This window comes from Equus asinus, chromosome 3 (genome assembly GCF_041296235.1).
Source record: "Equus asinus isolate D_3611 breed Donkey chromosome 3, EquAss-T2T_v2, whole genome shotgun sequence".
Taxonomy (NCBI): domain Eukaryota; kingdom Metazoa; phylum Chordata; class Mammalia; order Perissodactyla; family Equidae; genus Equus; species Equus asinus.
In genome coordinates this window covers 148,473,062-148,493,150 of record NC_091792.1, presented here as the reverse complement: position 1 = coordinate 148,493,150, position 20,089 = coordinate 148,473,062, and the positions used below count along the sequence as shown (strand labels likewise).

The following is a 20,089-nucleotide window of genomic DNA, read 5'->3' as shown; positions in this document are numbered from 1 at the left end:
CGTCAGCCCTGACACCCGTTTTTCCCATGAGAGAAATCGCTGGCACAGTCCATCCTCTGCCTACCACAAAGGTGGCCGCAGCATCAGGGTGAGCAAGCATATGGTAAGGGCCCTTTCTACGTGGTAGAGCTCTGCACAGGCTTTGGGGACACGCTTCTTTATTTTCATTGTGAAGAGACCATGGAAGTGAACCTCAATTATAGGGAAGGAAAATGCCATTTCCACTCCCGTGTTCCTCTGCCCCCTCCGCGCTCTCCAAGAGGGGTTCCTGGAACTCCTGTTGGTTAACAATGCAACCTACTGAACCCCCTTCCAGACTTCTGTGACCACATACGGAATTTTACTGTGCCACTTCTGCCTAATTTTGCTCCCCACAGTTATTGCCAGTGGCTGTTGCCAGTCTCATGACATTCAATTGACGCTCAGCAATAGACTAAAAGTCAAAATTAAAAAGCCACAGTATAAGATAGAAATATTTTATTCCTAGTGCCTACAGATTAAAAGAAAAAGATCTGCAGTGGTTACCAGAGGTGGGGGGTGGCGGGAGGGGAATTGGATGAAGGTGGTCACAGGTACAAACTTCCGGTTATGGGATAAGTCAGTCCTGGGGATGTAATGTACAACATGATGACTACAGTTAACACCGCTCTATGGTATATTTAAAAGTTGCTGAAAGAGTAGATCCTAAAAGCTCTCATCACAAGGAAAAAAACTTTTTTTCTTGTATCTATATGAGATGATGGTTGTTAACTAAACTTATCGTGGTAATCATGTCACAATATATGTAAGTCAAGTCGTTATGCTGAATGCTTTAAACTTATACAGTGCTATATGTCAATTATATCTCAATAAAACTGAAAGAAAAAAATGGAAAAGACAGATCTTCGATGTTAGAAGAGATAAATACCCAAGCTGGGTGGTTGTTATTTGCTAACATGTTAGAAGAGCACTTTTCTGTCCCATTTCAGATGACATGATAGGCAGGGCAATGGAAGAGAGGAATGTTAATTGTTGGGGTCCAGGCCGCCCCAAATTGACTCATGTTGCAATTTTACCCACGGTAGATGCATCCAGTGATAAATCCAGAAGTCGTAAAGCTTTGTTTACACATTTCAATTAAAAGCCTTGAGAACAGTGGTCATTTATGGTATTAATAACAGTTCTGCAGATCCTGACAGCAGTGACATTTTAGAGAAAGAAATGCCCGGGCGCCCATCAAAGAGATCAACATTTGATACTGTGCACTGTTGGTAATATTCAAGTGCTAATCATTCTATCTTCATTTTCCTTCTACACTTTGCTTTTTTTGAGATTGGTTTAGTGTCTCTTTATAGTCAGATCTGCCTGGTTTTGCCTGCTAATAACTTCCTCGTCATTAAAAGGTCCACGCCAGGGATATTTAAATACTTGCAATGAGGGACAATTAACCCCTCTGCTGAAACATTAGTCTAGTGGGAGATATAGGGTTACTTCCTTCAGTAACACGCTCCTGTCCACTGCAGTCGGGTGAAGACTGTCTCTGTAGAGGCTTCCGGATGTGGTTGTAGTAAACACGGGCTGTGGGGGCAGGTGCTGAGGGACGACCAGGGAATGGATTTGAATTCTTCAAATGGTGTATTTGGAAGAGCTGACCTTAGAGCGGGGAATTGCCAGGTGTCCAGATGATGTCAATGACCCCCACTGCTGCTCCGACGACACCTTGGGCATGACCTGCACCCGCTAGAATGCCTGGATGGTTCAGAAATGCGTGGTATGGGCTGGCATCTTTACTCAGCTTCTCCTCCTTCGTCCTGATCATCGTTGCCCTGGCGGTGCCCCACTGGCTGAGTGGGAAAATCCTCTGTCAGACTGGAGTGGACCTGGTCAATGCCACGGATCCAGAGCTGGTCAAGTTCATCGGGGACATTTACTATGGACTCTTCCAAGGGTGCAAGGTGCGGCAGTGCGGGCTCGGGGGCCGCCAGTCCCAGTTCACAAGTGAGTATATTTGGGGCGTGAATTTAGAACACTGGTTTTTCAAAACTTATAAGGGCAATTATGTCTAAATGTAGAATGCAACTGCTGCCTCAATGTCAGGTGTGATGACAAAGTCCTCAGTAAGCCAAGAGTTCTTGTTCAGCACCAAGAAAAGATCTTTTTTTTTTTTTTTCTATAGAGGCTTATAGAAACATTAGGAATAGGGACTTCTATATCTTTGTGGTTTACCTCTATTACTAATAACTTTTGGAACATTGAGTGCATCCATGTGTCAGACATTCTACTAAGTGCTTTACATGTCTGTCTCTTTTAAGCCTTATTATGAATTTATAATGAAGGGATTATTAACATTCCCATTTTGTGGAGAACTACACTGACGCTTGGAGAGGTTACCTGACTTGTCTGAGGTCACCCAGTCAGAAAACAGCAGAGCCAGACTTCAGACCCATGCCTCGTGACTGGGGTATTCTCAGCCAGCCAAGCACGTGGGGGTGTAGATTGCCTGCAGAGATGAAACCTTCAGGAAACATGGTGGCTGCTCCCACTGAGGTTTATATAAAAGCTTTGTAGCTTGGGAGAAAGCAAAGGGGCTCTGTGCCTGGGCTCTGGAATCAGACTGCCCCTGTCAAAGCTCAGCTCGAATGTTTACCGGCGAGGAGCAAGGCACAGGACTGCTCCCAGTGAACGTGAGCTGGCGGGGACGTCGGCTGGCATCCAGTGTCATCAGAGCTGCTCTGGATGTAAACAGAGCAGGAAGCCAAACCCAGCTTATGAAGGGTCTTCTGGGAAGAAAAACAAAACAAAACAAAACAAGGCAATATTCTGTAAGCCTTTAGAATCAAACAATTAGATCGCTGGTGAGAACAGTGTCCTACAAAATTGTAATTAATCAACATAATACTAATGCAAAGGGATAGGAATTATATTCATTATTTGATTTCTGTATTTGAGAATTGTAATTTTTACAATCCTGGCCAGGGTAAGTTATCTTATTAAATATATAAAGACAGAAAGCTGGACCATTGACAAAGATAATAATACAAATTGGCATCATTTATATACATGAAGGAAACATATTTGTTGTGTGTATGCAAGAAAAAAGTCTCTAGGGAAACTTACATTTCCCTAACAATTAAATTGGACCAGGGATCTTGGAAAATAGCTCTATTAAAAACATAACATAAAAAGCTGAAAACATGTACACACATAAACAAAGAAATACAAATAAAGCACATGTTAAAAGGAGATCATGACAACTATATGCAGGCCTCGGTTCTGAACTGGGGCTGTTTGCTATAAAGGACATCCCTGAGACGATTTGTGGGAATTGAATGAGTGTCAGGGTTAAACGTCAATCGTGTTAACCTAATGATTTTGATAGTTGCATGGTGGTTATGTAAGAGAATGTCCTTTTTGAGGAATTAAACTCTAAAGTATTCAAGCATGAAGGGGCAATTTACCCTCAAATGGTTCAGGAGAAGGAAAAAAAAACCTTTATACCATTATTGCAATTTTTCTGAAGTTTGAGACTATTTCAAAACCACAAAACAATTTTTTCAAGGGGGAAATGGCACAATTTTTAAAATAATCATAGGTCATTGAAATTAAGTAATCTCTCATAAGGGAAGTTCCAAAGCTTGAACGTGGGCGTGGCAGATTCAATAGCAGCAATATTCCAAAGACTTTAATAAGCAAGACAGTGCTTAGGGAAAATAATAAAAGTAGCCCATGGAAATTATATAGCATGATGTATCATGTTACCATGATAACCACCTTCTTGTTGTCAGTGCCTTCAAGGCAATTCCGACTCCTAGCAACCCTGTGGACAGCAGCATGGGACCCTGCCTGGTCTTTTTCGCGCCATCCTCTCACCTTCCTGCGCTATATCAGACAATGCTCCGCTGCTATTCATAGGATTTTCATGGCCAATTTTTTCAGAAGTGGGTGGCCAGGTCCTTCCTCCTAGTCTGTCTTAGTCTGGAAGCTCTGCTGAAACCTATCCACCATGGGGGACCCTGCTGATATTTGAAATACTGGTGGCAGAGCTTTCAGCATCACAGCAACATGCAGCGGCCACAGTATGACAATCAACAGACAAGTGGTGTGGTTCCCTGCCCAGGAAATGAACCCTGGCCAAAGTAGTGAGAGTGCCGAATCTTAACCACTAGATCACCAGCGCTGACAACTGCCTTCCTACATACTAGATAAGTTGTCTGTTATGTTTATTATTTATTATCTGTCTCCACCTCTACAGTATGTAGTACCATGAGGGCAAGGATCTTGTTTGTTCGTTGATGATCCCAAGCCCACAGAACAGTGCCTAGCACATACTAGGCACTCAAAAACACTGGCTGAATGAATAATGATAAGAATACTTTTTTTTTGAGGAAGATTAGTCCTGAGCTAACATCCACGGCCAATCCTCCTCTTTTTGCTGAGGAAGACTGGCCCTGAGCTAACATCCTTGCCCATCTTCCTCTACTTTATATGTGGGCTGCCTGTCACAGCATGGCCTGACAAGTGGTACATAGGTCCACACCCGGGATCCTAACTGCTGTGCCACCAGGCAAGCCCCACGAATAGAGTACTTTTAAACTCATTTGTACCGAATGTTCACATACAAGATGCCAGACATGTACCCTCAGCTATACTGCTCCTCCACAACCCTGTCACGTAGGAGGAGGAGACTGAGGCTCAGAGAGGTTAAACAACTCACGGCTGTGTGACCCTGGCTAAACTATGTATTTAACTTTTGGTGTCCTCATTTGTAAGAGTGAGAGAGGGCTGCCATGAGTGGTAAAAGAAAGAATATATAGGGGCCAGCCCAGTGGCGCAGTGGTTAATTGTGCACATTCCGCTTTGGCAGCCTGGGGTTTGCCGGTTCAGATCCCGGGTGCAGACATGGCACCACATGGCAAGCCATGCTGCAGTAGGCGTCCCACATATAAAGTAGAGGAAGATGGGCACAGATGTTAGCTCAGGGCCAGTCTTCCTCAGCAAAAAGAGGAGGATTGGCAGCAGTTGGCTCAGGGCTAATCTTCCTCAGCAAAAAAAAAAAAAAAAAAAAAGAATGTGTATATGTGCCTGGGCATTGTCCGCCCTCAATATATGTAGCTGTTGTCCTTTATCTTCATGGATCATACGCTTTTATGGTTGTAGATTTTAAGCTGGAAACTTAAATTTAATCCTTAAGTCAGAGACATCAAATACTTTTGGAAAATGGGTACAAACACGAAAGGCAAGCAAGCAATAGCTTTCCTCGGGTGGCTCTGCATGACAGGACCATATGTGGACTTGCCCCTTAAAGGATCATTAATAGAAGGAACTGATGCATTAAAACTCCTGAGGAAAGATTTGAATTTCTAAGTAACGACACAGACGAAAAATAGTAAGATCTCGTTTAACTGGGAATCTGGAGGCTTGGGGTATGACCCATGAATGTGGGAGCTAAATGAGATTCAGCTTTTGCCAATAAAGATTTTTTAAGATATAGTCAATACACGTCCTACTGTGGAAGCTAAGGACTGTGCGCTATTTCACCACCCTATTCACATCGTCCTATATGCCCCAGATTCCCCGTCTCCCATCCTCCTAATATAGTCATGTCTCAACTTTTTATTAAGTCAAATCCAGAGAGGGTTCATATCGTTATATGGATATGATTAGTTCTCTTTAAAAGTTGCATTTTGTGGTTGTACCTTAATTTATTAACTCAATCTCCTATCGATTTATCTTTTGGTTTTTTTCCCAATCTCTTGCTACTGTAATGAATATTCGATATATACAGCTCTGAGCATGTGTGGGAGTGCTTTTTCTAAAAGTGAAATTGCTTTGATAGTTGCTGTCAGATTGCCCTCCAAGGACGTTGAGTGAGTGAATATCCTTATGCGGTTTGACAGCACTTCTTTCCCCACACCTTCATCGACATGGTGTGTTAGCACACGTTTTGATCTTTGCCAATCACATAGGTGATAGGTTTCTATTTTAGGTCTTTGATGAGGATTATTATGCTTGTCGCGTGTCCTAAGGATCACATGGGCAAGAAAAGGGACAATGTAACAATTAGGTCATCAGGCATCAGCTACCATGTTTGGAATAAAAAGGGGCTTAGAGTTTGAAAAGAAAAACACATCTAAGGGACACTGACATTGAAGGGAAGGGAAGGAAAGAGAGAAGACTTACAAAGAAAAATCCCTTGGAAAGAAGCTCATTTTCCAGGGTAAAGTTTCCGATGCTGATGAGATAACTATATGGAGGTAAATATAAATGGAAATACAGAACCGGAAAGAAAGTTAGATCAGAGCTAAGGACATAACCGTGGAGTATCTGGAAACTTCCAAGTGGAAAGGGCACCTGAAAGGGAAATGGACAAAAATTCTCATTCTTCAGGCTTGGGAGACAACCAACGTCCGTGAATAAAGGGAGGCAGGTGAGCCAGCAACAGAGCCAGAGGAGAGGGGAAAGGAGTTAATAAAATCTACCTCATGTCCTTGTCACCAGGATTGAAGGCGATAACAGATGTAAAGGGCTTGGCCCATGACTCTGCTCAGTAAATGTTGATTACCCGCAATTCATACGCAGCTATTACTATCCCCATTGCACTGCTGAGGAAACTGTGGCTTTGAGAATTCACAGGACTTTTCCCAAGTCAGAGAGTAAAACTAATGACAGCAACAACGACAACTGCCATTTTTGAGAACTGACTCTTTCCCAGCAATACTTGAAGTACTCTACTATGTTACATCATGTAATTTTCACAGCTAGTATGTGGTGGCAAATATCAAGAAAACAAATACAAATTAATATTTCACTAAATTATTCTGCTACATTGATATGGCAAATTAATACTCTAATAAAGTATTATGCAACATGGGGGATAAGTGTCCATCTTACATGGGAAAATAATGCCTACCTTGCTGAGTCATTATGAGGGCTCCAATATGATGCTCCTAGCTTCACATTGGTGCCCATTCAGTGGGTGCTATTATTATTTTCATACATTTCACTTGATCCACTCAACGATCTTGTAAGATGGGTAGGGGAGGCAAGGTTTAGAGGATCCTGTTTTATAGGTGTGGCAAATGAATGAAACCAGGATTTAAACCCAGAACTTTGGGTACCAGATCCAGGCTTCACTTTGCTCCACCCTTCCACGCTCTTCAGTTATGCCCGAGACCTCTTCTACCTCTCTCGTTCACTGAAGGTGACTCTCTGACCCAGATTGAAGCTTTGCAATCAGCCCTCTGGCTGATTCTCTTGCTAGCCTCCTTTGCTAAAGAGACACCATCTGTGGCTTGTGTACATCAGCTCACCCCAGATCCCAGCGCTTTGAGGTTAATGCAACTTAAATTGCCAGCTGGGGTACATTTCCATTTTGCATCCACCCCAAGGAAGAGAGAATTGTTGGTCAACTTGTCAGTTGACCAGGCCATGAATTCATCTCGGGAAGTCTCCTGCTCTTTGAAAACCCAGCACTTGCTGCCTTGCCCTTACTCCCCTCTGTTAAAGCCTTTATGATCAGCGAGCTTGGGCTGTTGGAACTTGAGCCGAGCTCTGACGTTGAAATATTGGCTGTGTCTTCTCTCCTCAGTCTTCCCGCACCTGGTGAAGGAGCTCAATGCCGGCCTTCACGTGATCATTCTGCTGCTCCTCGTCTTGGCCTTGGCCCTGGCTCTGGTCAGCATGGGCTTTGCCATCCTCAACATGATCCAGGTTCCGTACAGGGCAGTCAACGGCCCCGGGGGCATCTGCCTGTGGAATGTCCTTGCAGGTAAGGAAGGCCCCTAGAGAGAGAAGTGCCTGTTCCCACCATCACCAGGCTGAGTTCCAAGTAACTGGGCGGAAGGTGTGAAGGAATTAAAATAAAATGCCCCACCTCAGCCTTCACTCCACTGGTCTATAACCTCCCTGATGGGCGTGAATGTCCTCTTTACTCAACGTTGCAGAATCTCTCTGTCACCATAAAGAACCGAATTGTTAACGCGCATGAGTGGCTGAGGACTTAGAGGAGTAAAGAGAGGTCAGGCTGAGAGGAGAAGAGAGAAGACACAGAGCTGGGGGTGGAAGAGGCAGGGACGTGGGCAGACTGAGGAGGTAGAGCTGCTGCGAGCCTGGGAAGAACCCTCACAAATGACAAAAGAGAAGGGACCTGCTTTTTTTCCCCACAACCTCCCCATGAGGCAGTATTATTAGACCCATAGTTACAGATAAAGAGCCTGAAGCTCAGAGAAGTTAAAAAGTGCACCCAAGGTCACACAGCAGTGAGTAGCAGAGGTGGGCTTCCAACCCAGGTACAACTGATTCTTAGCCCTTTGTCTTTTCATTAATCCATGGTCTCGTTTATGACTGTGATGTATTTTCCAAGACAAAAGTGGGGGGGGGGGTGTGTTTGATTTTGGAGTATATTGATACACAGAAAGTAATACACATTTAGTTATGCGCTTAAAAAATCATCTATAATGAAAATAACAAAATCCCAAGAAATGAGGGCTGTTTCAAAAAACCCAGGTCAAGTGATCAAGGCATCATAATGGCAGTAACCGTATGCCATACAGGGTGACCATACAGTATAAAAACAGATAATGTGGTTTTATCCTGTGTTAGAATGGAATGTCAGTATATATTTGCCTGTGTTTACAGACTGGGGCCATCCTGTAGAATTATTTATGTACACGGTGTCAACTGAGGGAAAAGCACTACAGTTTAAACATCAGATATTTATTTGGGCAATTAGAATTGCAATTCGGGAGACACACATTCAGGTAGAGACCCAAAACGTGCCCTGCTAGGGAGTAAAAGTCAGGGGCTTTTAAAGGCAAAGAAGGGAGTTTGTATCACAAAGAATTTTAATTGGAGTTGGAGGCAGAGAGCTAGTCTTGGCTAAACATTGATGACTATTGATTCTGTCTTCGGAAAGTGCACAATCCTCAGTCTTTGTGATCAGGATGTCCATTCTCCTGCTGACTTCTCAAACAATTGCTTAGAAAAAATTGCCGTTTGGGCCCAGTCCAAAGGTTTAGCTCAGTTCAAGGTTCAAAACAGCAAAGCAGTTTCTCTGAAAAGGCAGCTCCAGTTCCATTTTAAAATGGCTCCAGTGTAGTCAATTTTGACAATGGCTTGCCCCCATCTAGACCACAGGTGTCTTGTTATCTCTGCTTGAATCCTCATAGCGGCTGGCGTGTAAAATGTACTCAATTCTGCTTATCTCTGTCAATACACCTCCCTGGAGAGACAGTACTCTCAAGCCCTGTGGACAAGAGTATTTTAAAAAAGTAATTTGGTGGCCAGCCCCGTGGCCAAGTGGTCAAGTTCGCATGCTCTGCTTCGGCAGCCCAGGGTTTCGCCGGTTCGGATCCTGGATGCAGACATGGCACTACTTGTCAGGCCATGCTGAGGCAGCGTCCCACATAACACAACCAGAGGAGCTCACAGCTAGAATATACAACTAGGTACTGGGGGGCTTTGGGGAGAAGAAGAAGATTGGCAACAGATGTTAGCTCAGGTGCCAATCCTTAAAAAAAATTAAAATTAAAAAAATTTGAAAAGCAGTTGGGCAAAACTTTAGTGTCAAAAGGCATAAAAATATGAATATCCTTTGATTAAACAATTCCAATAGAGATGTCTGCTAAGGAAATAACTGGAAAAGATCCCAAAGATGTGCATAAAAAGATATTCACCAAAGCACTGTATAATACCAAAAAATTAGAAGCAATCTAGATTTCCAGAAATAAGGTCATGCATAATTAAACTTAAGTAGGTGCATCACTAGGATAAAACGTCACACACCAGTTTAAAGTGGTACTGTAACAGAATGTTTAACAACGTGGAAAAACATTCAAGTAAGGGAAGGATCCCATGTAGAATGGTCAAGGCACCATAATACTAATTGTTCAAGAGAAACCAATGTAAAGAAATACACTAAAATGTTCAGTGTTTATACCTGGCTTTTAGGGTAAAAGTAAATTTGTGTTTTCATCTTTATGGTTTTCTCTGGTGTCCAGATTTTATTCAATGAGGATGTAATAGTCTAAACAAAAAGCATAATATACGTGTTTTTAAAAGTAGTAATTAAAATCAAAGCAGTAGAAAAGGAGAGAGAGACAGAGAGACCTACAATGGCGAAGTCTGCTGCCACCGGCAGAGAAGCTGGCGAAGGTGGAATCTTTCCAGTCTTGCCTGCTCTGCTTTCTTTTCCTCCTCCCCTTAAATCGTCGTCTTATCCTTAGGGTGGAAAAGGATAATTTTTTTTTTTAAAGATTTTATTTTTTCCTTTTTTCTCCCCAAAGCCCCCCCCCCGTACATAGTTGTATATTCTTCGTTGTGGGTCCTTCTAGTTGTGGCATGTGGGACGCCGCCTCAGCGTGGTTTGATGAGCAGTGTCATGTCCGCGCCCAGGATTCGAACCAACAAAACACTGGGCCACCTGCAGCGGAGCGCGTGAACTTGACCACTCGGCCACAGTGCCAGCCCCTTGGAAAGGATAATTAAGGAGAAGAGAGCAGTCTAGTCCTCTTGAAACCCCAGTCTGCAAAGTAAGGTCTTCTTACATCTTCCCACGTAGCCCTCAGGGTCTACATCCACTGCTAAAATATTTAGAGATTGAACTTATCCAAATGTGGAGACCCTGTAACTGGGTAAAGGAAAAAAATCAGAAGGGTCGGGATTCAAAATTGATCTGATATGCTTCATATTTTCTTTCTCCCATACCTCTCGCCTCTCACACTGTGGGGTCATCTACTGCTTTTCAAAGCAAATTACTATTTATGTCATCCTAAGAAGTTTTTAAACCCAAAGCGAGTTTGTTTCCTGGGCCACAGAAATGGTGCCTCACCTATAGTCGTTACCCCTGCAGAAAGGAGCTGTGAATGAGGGGACCTTTCTGGGTTTCAGGCGGAGTTGTGGCTTTGGCCATCACCAGCTTCGTGGCGGCGGTGAAATTTCACGACCTGACCGAACGGATCGCCAACTTCCAGGAGAAGCTCTTTCAGTTCGTCGTGGTGGAAGAGCGGTACGAGGAGTCGTTTTGGATCTGTGTGGCCAGTGCCTCGGCCCATGCTGCAAACTTGGTTGTGGTGGCCATCAGTCAAATTCCTCTCCCGGAGATCAAGACCAAAATAGAAGAGGCCACAGTCACGGCTGAGGATATCTTGTATTAATAGCCATCTGCTCACACCCTTTCCTACATCAGTTCTGCAGTGTGAATGGAGACCTCGTTTGTTCAGCAGGCTTCACAGTCCAGAAGATCCATGTTCTTGGTGGTAAGAAGAAGAAGGAAGTTGAAGGAGGGAGGGTGGTGCCTGGGCCAGAAAAGAAAAACTTTCCCGAATTCCTGGAATCTCTGCCCTTTTTTCTCACTGACCTTGGAGTTAGAGTTGGAGACTTTGCCACTTGCTGGCTGTGTGCTGGACAATTCACTTACTGTCTGCATCTCAGTTTCCTCTTCTGTAAAATGGGGATATTAACGACCTCACAAGGTTGTAATGAGGTTTACATGGGCAATAATGTTCCCAGCCTTTGCATATGGTAGAGCATGCTACCAATATAAGGTACTGTCCACTCTGAGACATGTCTCTAGACCCCCGATCTATTTCATACAATATTAGGGGGATACAGAGAGGCATATGATAACGTCCCTGCCCTCCACAAACACCTAATCTTTCCATACGACACAGGAATTGGATAGCAACAGTGACACTAAGAATGAAAATAACTACCTTTTTTGGAGTGGTTACTACATGCAGTTATAGGATTTTTACATATATTCACTCATTGGGTCCTCACTACAAACTCAGATTGTCAGTACTATTTTATTACCATTTTATAGCAGAAGAAATTGAAGCGAGAGGTTGGGTAACTTGCGGAGGGCAGGAATTAAATCAAGGAAGTCTGGAGCCAGAGTTTATACTTGTAACCACTTTGCTCCTCTATTGTGTGACGTCAAGCCATGGCAATGCACCCTGATCAATGCTCTGTTAGTTCAAGCATAAAGGACCGAGGAAGGGATTAATTCTTCAGGATGGAATGTGGTATTAAAGAAAGTGTCACAGAGTTGACATTTGATCTGTACTTTGAAAGATGAGTCGATCTTTTCCAGTGGTGAGGGAAGCAGGGCTGGAGAAGGGCATTCCAGGATAAGTCAGTAATGAGGGAAGGCACAAGGTATGAAATTACAAGGAGGGCTGGGAAGCACGTGAATACCCAGTGAGTTTAGACTGTTGGTCTAATTCACCTGTTGGAGAAACCCAGGTGTCTTGTGTTGGGTTTTCCTGAGTGGTACTGTGATGGTTAATTTTATGTGTCAACTTAGGTAGGCCATGGTACCCAGATAATTGGTTAAACACTATTCTAGGTGTTTTTGTGAAAGTATTTTTTGGATGGGATTAATGCTTAAATCAGTGGACTTTGAGTAAAGCAAATTGCTCTCCACAATGTGGATGGGCCTCGTCCAATCAGTTGAAGGCCTTCTCTGGAGAACCCTCACACATACATGTACACAACTTAATTCATTTTCCCATGATGCCAACTGGGGTGAATCCTTGCCCCAGTCTTCTGTCTTCATGCCAAGTAAAGGTTGTCTATCCTCCAAATTAGCTCCATCTAGAATGACACCTGATTTGGACTCACTCTACCTTTGTTTAACTCTCCACTTCAGGAAGTTTCCATGGCATCTCTTCTGTTCTAATTGCTTATGATTTCCTGCTGTGCTCACCTGTCTCTTCCAGCCCTCTTTCGCCATCCCAGACATAGCTTCAGTACTATTTAATGGACTGAGGTCACTCATCAAATATGCAGATGACACATGGCTGGAAGGGATAGTTAACATGATAGGAGATGGATCCAAAAGATAGCAACAGACTGCAGTGCTGTCTTGAAAACAGTGGAAATGTCAATGTCCTATCAAGTTTAACAGAAAGTCCTGCTAACAGTTAAAGAAAATAACATAAATACAGAAGACTCTGGCAACAGTTTCTATCATAAACATCTGAGGATCTTGGTAAATTTATTCATTCAACAAGTATTGAAACTGATCTAGCTGCTGGGAGCAGAGCAGTGAACACACAGACAAAAATCCCTCCCCTCTGGGGGCTGGCCCTGTGGCCGAGTGGTTAAGTTTGCGCGCTACGCTGCAGGCGGCCCAGTGTTTCGTTGGTTCGAATCCTGGGCGAGGACATGGCACAGCTCATCAAACTATGCTGAGGCAGTGTCCCACAACTAGAAGGACCCACAATGAAGAATATACAACTATGTACTGGAGGGGCTTTGGGGAGAAAAAGGAAAAAAAAAATCCCTGCCCTCTGGAGATTTCATTCTCCCGGTGGCTGAGGGTGATTCATACTGAGACAGCTTGTGCTGGAGCTACTGAAGAACAGTGGCCCAGCCATAGCCTTCAGACTCACTGTGGCCTTCAGGTATCTGCAGACCGTCAGGTAGGGACAGAGTGAGTTCAGTTTTTCTTCTAATGGTCGAATTGCCTTATCGAGATGGTAACCTTGATTAAGATGGCTGTGTACCAAGGAGGCAAAGTAAAGGCTTTTGTACGTGTGTGCATTTTTCTGGTGACAAGTTCATAGCTTTCAAAAGATTTCCACAGCGTCTACACCACCTTTAAAGTGTCAAACCGGGATCCATCAGGTAGCAGCCATAATGTTACTGGAGATAATCAGGTTCGATCTGAAAGTCATCTCTTAAGGATACTGCAGAAGGGATTCCTGTTGGGGATTTGGCATGTTTTGTTGGGGGTGAGGGGCGGAGAGGGAAGAAGGGAAATTAAATATCTGGGTCACAAAATTCACTCATATGATCAGTCAAATGTATAGAGAAAATGTAGCTTCTTTATTTTGACTACAGTTAATCTGGCCATTTTGTAAGAAAAAATACTAATAAATGCCCAGTCCAGTTTAAATTTAACCCAGCCTGATCATTTATACCATCCCTCCAGGTAACGTTAAGCCTTTCTGGGATAAGATGGCTGGCTCCCCAGATAACCCCTCTGTCTCTGCCTGTCTCCTGAAGATGGTTCTAGGGTTACGGGAGAGGGAGGCACACACACACACATACTCCTGATGTCCAGGAAGCATCCCCTCGCTTCCTGCTGGTTCTGGGGCTACACGGCTGGGCTCTTTGGGCTCCTGTCTCCCTGGCTGCTGCTTACCCAGCCAGCCTTCCCAGGGCTGTCTGAGGCTGGAGTAATTTCTGAAATGTTCTCTCAACTGAGCCGAGCCCGCTCACTGCCTAGAAGACTTGTCCTCAGCTTGGATCCCACTGCCGACTCCTGAGTGACCACCAGCTCCTCCCTCCAGCGCACCCGTCCACTGGTCCACACCCGGGCTCTGCTGCAGAGTTACCCACCTGCAGCCTAAGAGCCCCACCTGGTGTCAACACAGCATCCTGTCTGTTCGGTCCCAGCGGTGCCTCTCCATTCTCTCTTACCAAGTAACTAAGGTGACTCACAGGCTACTATCGTCTTCTCAAACTGCAGACTTGAAAGAGTCCCTGCCACTATATATGATGTAGTCTAAATACAAAATAAATTCCATTTTGAAAAGGAAGTGTCTGATTTTCAAAGTCACCCATGAGGGCTATAAGCATATAATTGATATGAAAGTAAAACCTCAGACACAGAGCCCATTGAGATGGTCATATTTTCCCCACACCTAGAAAAAAATTCACCAAACTCACTTACGGTCTAATGCTTCAAGGCAGGCTTAACAATAACTGAAGTCAAACAGGGGACACAGGTTGACATGCCTTAGGTGGGGCCCAGCCGTTTTGAAGTCTCCATTTCCTCATTTATAAAATGAGAAAGTCACACTACATGATAACGACCACCAACCAGTGTGGGCCAGGCACTCAACATACTCTCTCCCTAATTCTAACAACAATTAATCAAGATAAATACTATTGTCTTTATTTTACAGATGGGCAATTTTAGGTTCAGAGAATTTAAGTCACTTGCTCAGGTCACATTATTAACAAATAATGGAGAAAGGAGTCAACCCTGATCTCTACAATGTCAAAGCCGCCATTTTCCCACTACGCCATGATTGTCTAGTCCTTGAAAGACTTTGAAGGCTCCTTCCCAGGGCTCCTGCAGATGGGGGCCGTGCAGGTTGCACCCCATCCAAGGGGTAGCTGCTCACATCTAGCCCACGCTCCCCTGGCTCGTCGTGGTCTGTGCCCTCAGGGGTGCTTCCACTCAGAGAGGGTGTCTTTTCCTGATGCTCATCAAGATGTCTGATGGGCTCATAGTGCCCTATCCCAGTCCGTGTAAAGTCAAAATGTTAATCATGATATTATTTTATGACGTTGATTAGAGTGTGATAATGATTCATTTTCATATGTCCTTCAAAGGTAACTATCATATGCATACATTGATATATTATTACTAATACTAACTGCAGGCATCAAAGCCAATGAAACTTAGCTGAATTCAGAGAATTAATTGGTCATCCATGAAATGAAGTCTTACTCTATATTCACTGTGTGAAATCTGAGCAATAGATGATGTTTCCATCCATTGAGGCTGCTATAACAAATTACCATAGGCTGGGTGGCTTAAACAGCAGAAGTTTATTTCTCACCGTTCTGGAGGCTAGAAGTCTATGATCAAGGTGCTGGCAGATCTGGTGTCTGGTAGGAACCTGCCTCCTGGCTTGCAGGCCATCTTCTCATCATATCCTCACATGGCAGAGAGCAAAGAGCTAGGACAATGTCTCATGACTCTTCTTGTAAGGGCACTAATCCCATTCAGGAGGGCTCCACCCTCATGACCTAAACCTCGTGAAGACCAACTCCCTCCTAAGTACATCACCTTGGGGGTTAGGATTTCACCATATAAATTTGGGAGGAACACAAATATTCACTCCATAATACACGATTTTCATTAATGAAAATATACCAATAAAATATACAGTTAATCAAAGACTTTTGAGTTGTAAGAACCTTTCCATGTCAAATCAGAGCAAAGTTATGTTACAAATATACTTACCTCTCTTTTTCAAGAAAAATATGAAACTCTAAGAAAATTGAATTAAGCAATTCTTCATATTTCCAAAAGCATGTAATAAAAATATGCTAGCACTTCCGTTTTTTAAAAGTGCCATTTTCCGGGGCTGGCCCTGTGGTAAAGTTTGCGTGCTCTGCTTCAACAGCCCAAGGTTTTGTCAGTTCGGATCCTGGGTGCGGACGTAGCACCGCTCATCAAGCCACGCAGAGGCAGCGTCCCATGTGGCACAACTTGAAGGACCTACAACTAGAATATACAACTATGTATTGGGGGGCTTTGGGGAGAATAAGAAGAAAAAAAAAGAAATAAGAAAAAGAGAAGACGGGCAACACATGTTAGCTCAGGTGCCAATCTACAGGGAAAAAAAGTTCCCTTTTCTAAATCATAAGGGCACTTTGCAGTAGTTGATGGTTAATAAAGAGAACTAATGCATGCTCTAGCCAAAGTTTGCAACATAATCCAAAATGACAATTGTGTTAGTTTCCTATTGCTGCTGGAGCAAATTACCACAAACTGGGTGGTTGAAAACAATGCAAATTTATTATCTTAAGCGTTTTGGAGGCCAGAAGTCCCAAATGGGTCTTACTGGGGTAAATCCAGGTGTCGGCAGGCCTGCATTCCTTCTGAAGGCTCCTGGGGAAAATTTGTTCCCTTGCCTCTTCCAGCTTCTAGAGGCCTCCTGCATTCTTTGGCATCGATCTCATCACTCCAACCTCTGCTTCCACCATAATAGGTGATGATTGCGACCCTCCTGCCTCCCTCTTATAAGGATCCTTGTGATTCCGTTGGGCCCACCCAGATCATTCAGGACATCGGTGGGGGGCATTTTTCCACCTACCACAAGGATGCTATTCAAATCCAGTATTTCTCGTGCTAACAGTATTCTGGAAAAGAAAATAATGTTTACATATAAAATAAATTAACAGAATATTTTATTATAATTAATAATTACTAACAGATGGGGATCACGATTTAGAAAATCTTGCTGGGCGTGGGTGCTCACCTACATTGTCTACATGAAGTACAAATACTTATACATTATGCTGAGCACATCTTTGGAAATCATCGAGGGGCAGAAGGAGAGTAGGTAAGGCACAGGGAATCTCAGAGTTGAACCATGCTCTCAGGATATGGTGCTGGAGAGGGACGCAGCCACTCAGAGAGGTCCCTGTGCCCATTTTAGATGAATTTCTGTATGTGAAAGATCTCTTCTTCTTCCTCCTCCTCTTCACCGTCATCTTCCTCCTCTTGTTAACCTAAGAGTAGAGCTTCAGAAGAATCCTATGTAGTTATGTCGCACATGAAATTCTTGCCAAATAAACTAGGTTTTGCGCTCTCCTTTGCTCATATAAACTCATTTTCTTTTCTACTACGATGTCAAAAATTAGTCAGCAAGTAGGATCACAACTTGACATGAATAAGGCCTGATCCCCCGTAAAGGTTTGCCACATGCCAGGCTTCATGCTAAGTACTCCACATGCATTTTCTCATTTCCTCCTCACAGAAACCCCAAGAAGTGTCACTGTAATTACCAGTTTTTGAGTTAAAGAATTAAGAAATTAAGAATTAAGAAACCTAATTTTCTCATCTGTAAAATACCCAACTTGCATGAGATGATCTTTAATTTTCCTTCCCACTCTAAAATGTTATGATTTTTAAGCCTACATAATATATTCAGATTTACGTAAATGGAGCACCAGCTATATGCACAAGCTCAGCGTTTTCATGTGTGCTATTTGGGAATATGTGACAGAGATTCCACATGTATACCCTGAAAATCCAATGTTTTGAGGATTCCAACCACCAGTGCAACTATCTTTCAAATATATATGCATTTCTGTGATACTCATGAGTTGAGTTCTTGGCTAAATAAAATAAATTTAAACACAGCATGTAATTATTTGTCATATGGCTCTTTGTTTTGGGAAAAAATAATAAGCAGAAATGACAAATGACTTTGCAACCACAGCAATATTTCTTTTGCCATCAACCTCTTGGGGAAGAATAAATAGGATGTAATTTTTTCTTTCATAATAATTCTCTCAAACTTAAAGATTTCAAAGGGATGGGAGGCAGGAGGGAGTGAATAGAATAAAAAGTGTTCATTTTTTGAAAAGATATTTATGTGAGACACGTGGACCTTCTCAGCACTGCTCACGAGCCTGGTGAGCCAATCCTCAAGGAAAGCCTGTTGTCCCTGGACACCCCAGCCAGAGCAGCCCACAAGAGGGACAGCTCGTTATAGACCTGCTATTTGTGAACTATGTCATTGGGGTGATTTCTGTCTCCAGAACAAACTACTGAAAGTTTTACTTTGGTTTTGTGAATGGATGCTCCTTTTGATGAGTGGTCCTCAGAGCCATTTTAAAAGCCCACCTTGCAGGGTTCCACTGTAGTAGAGTCTCCCTTATAGTGGAAAAAAAAATCCTAGAAAATTAACAAATCATGAATTTTTTCATTTTGTTTTGTAAGTGTGCCTTTTGTTTCTTTAAGGCTCTCATTTGGAAGGCCTCGTCTCTTTATCAGTCATCCCTATGCCAAATATTAGCAAATTCCTTAGAATTTATAAAACTGTGGCAAAAATACTCTTTTATAGCTGAGAGAGGAAAGAGTGTGAAGACATTACTTTTTTCAAGTTCCCTTGACATATCAAGATTTACACCTGTCAGCATAAATGAAAATATCACATTAAGTAGGTAATATTCAATTTACTCAAGTTAGATATTCACAGAATTAGTTCTTCCTTAAATTAAGCTTCCGATTACAAATCTTATTTGCAATCTATTATCTATTCATAAGGTTATATCTATTTATAAGGTTAGCAAAGTTTAATGATCACTTTTAAAGGCTTTTGATTACTATTTGATCCCACTAACAAATTTAGTTAAACATCTTGAAATAGCCTCTATAAATTTATTCAATTTCTTTTCTAAGCACGCCAATTAACTGACAAAATTTTAAAATCCTTCTAAATCTAATGAATTAAAGAGAATCCCGTGAACCTTAAGTTCTCATAAATGTTCCAACACCATTTATATACAGAGTATGATTCCAAATCCATCGGAATTGCAAGGCCGACCTGTTCCTCTTGCATACCAACTTCTCTTGATCATCACCAATACCTAAAATTATAAATATGCACAGACTTTAAACCCAAAAATATCACTATCTCAATTTTGCTTCTTTTGAATATTTCTGTACTTAATTCTAAACCTTGACAGAGCAAAAAAAAAAAATGCTTACTCACCATAAATATTTATACCATCTTTCACAATTTTAGGAATTGCCTTCCCATATATTTTGGGAATTGATTTCCCAGAAGGCTTGAGGTGACATTATGACTTAAGTCTCACCTCCAATGTCATCTTCTAAATGACCACCCAGTTTAATACTGAAACCTGTCACATCTTCCCAGCACGGCTGACCCTCCATGTTTGGCTCCACTTTTTCTTTTTACTTTCTTTTTCTTTCTTTCTTTCTTTTTTTTTTTTTTGAGGAAGATTAGCCCTGAGCTAACATCTACTGCCAATCCTCCTCTTTGTACTGAGGAAGACTGGCCCCGAGCTAACATCTGTGCCCATCTTCCTTTACTTTATATGTGGGACGCCTGCCACAGCATGGCTTGCCAAGCAGTGCCATGTCGGCACCCGGGATCCAAACTGGTGAACGCTGGGCCGCCGAATCGGAACGTGTGAACTTAACCGCTATGCCACCAGGCGGGCCCCTACTTTCTTTTAACACGCTACGTAATTGACATGTGTATCAGGTCCATGCTTATTACTTATGGCCTGTCTTTCCCCATGAGAATGTCATCCCTGGGAAGACAGTACCTTTCTAGGTTTTTCACTCATTGGTATATCTCAAGCACCCAGAACTGTTCCTAAATTATTTAGAAAATAAACATTTTTTTTGACTCGCAAAAATACATTTATTAAAAGAAGCCAGGTATTAAACTACATACTACATGATTCCATTCGTATGGAGTTTAAGAATAGGCAAATCTAATCTATGGTGATGGAAGTCACACAATGTTTTTTTAATTAAAAATACACAAATAAAGTGTTTGAAAGTTTCCTTTTCCTTCCTCAATCCCACTCCAAAACGGTA

General features: G+C 42.6%; 1 protein-coding gene across 1 annotated transcript; it reads left to right on the top strand.

Annotated features, from left to right (window-relative positions):
• Positions 1 to 1,419: 1,419 nt before the first annotated feature.
• Positions 1,420 to 14,423, top strand: CLRN2 (clarin 2). The gene is made up of 3 exons (XM_014838790.3): positions 1,420 to 1,977; positions 7,568 to 7,747; positions 10,867 to 14,423. Exons 1-3 carry the CDS (start codon positions 1,725 to 1,727, stop codon positions 11,130 to 11,132), a joined length of 699 nt encoding a protein of 232 aa, XP_014694276.2. The 5' UTR covers positions 1,420 to 1,724; the 3' UTR covers positions 11,133 to 14,423.
• The last annotated feature ends 5,666 nt before the right edge of the window (positions 14,424 to 20,089 follow it).

Bases quoted from the DNA above. Each gene is read 5' to 3' on its own strand.
- CLRN2 (XM_014838790.3), top strand. From the start codon at position 1,725: ATGCCTGGATGGTTCAGAAATGCGTGGTATGGGCTGGCATCTTTACTC. The intron at 1,978-7,567 runs GTGAGTATATTT...TTCTCTCCTCAG, and splicing joins CCGCCAGTCCCAGTTCACAA to TCTTCCCGCACCTGGTGAAG. The intron at 7,748-10,866 runs GTAAGGAAGGCC...TCTGGGTTTCAG, and splicing joins CCTGTGGAATGTCCTTGCAG to GCGGAGTTGTGGCTTTGGCC.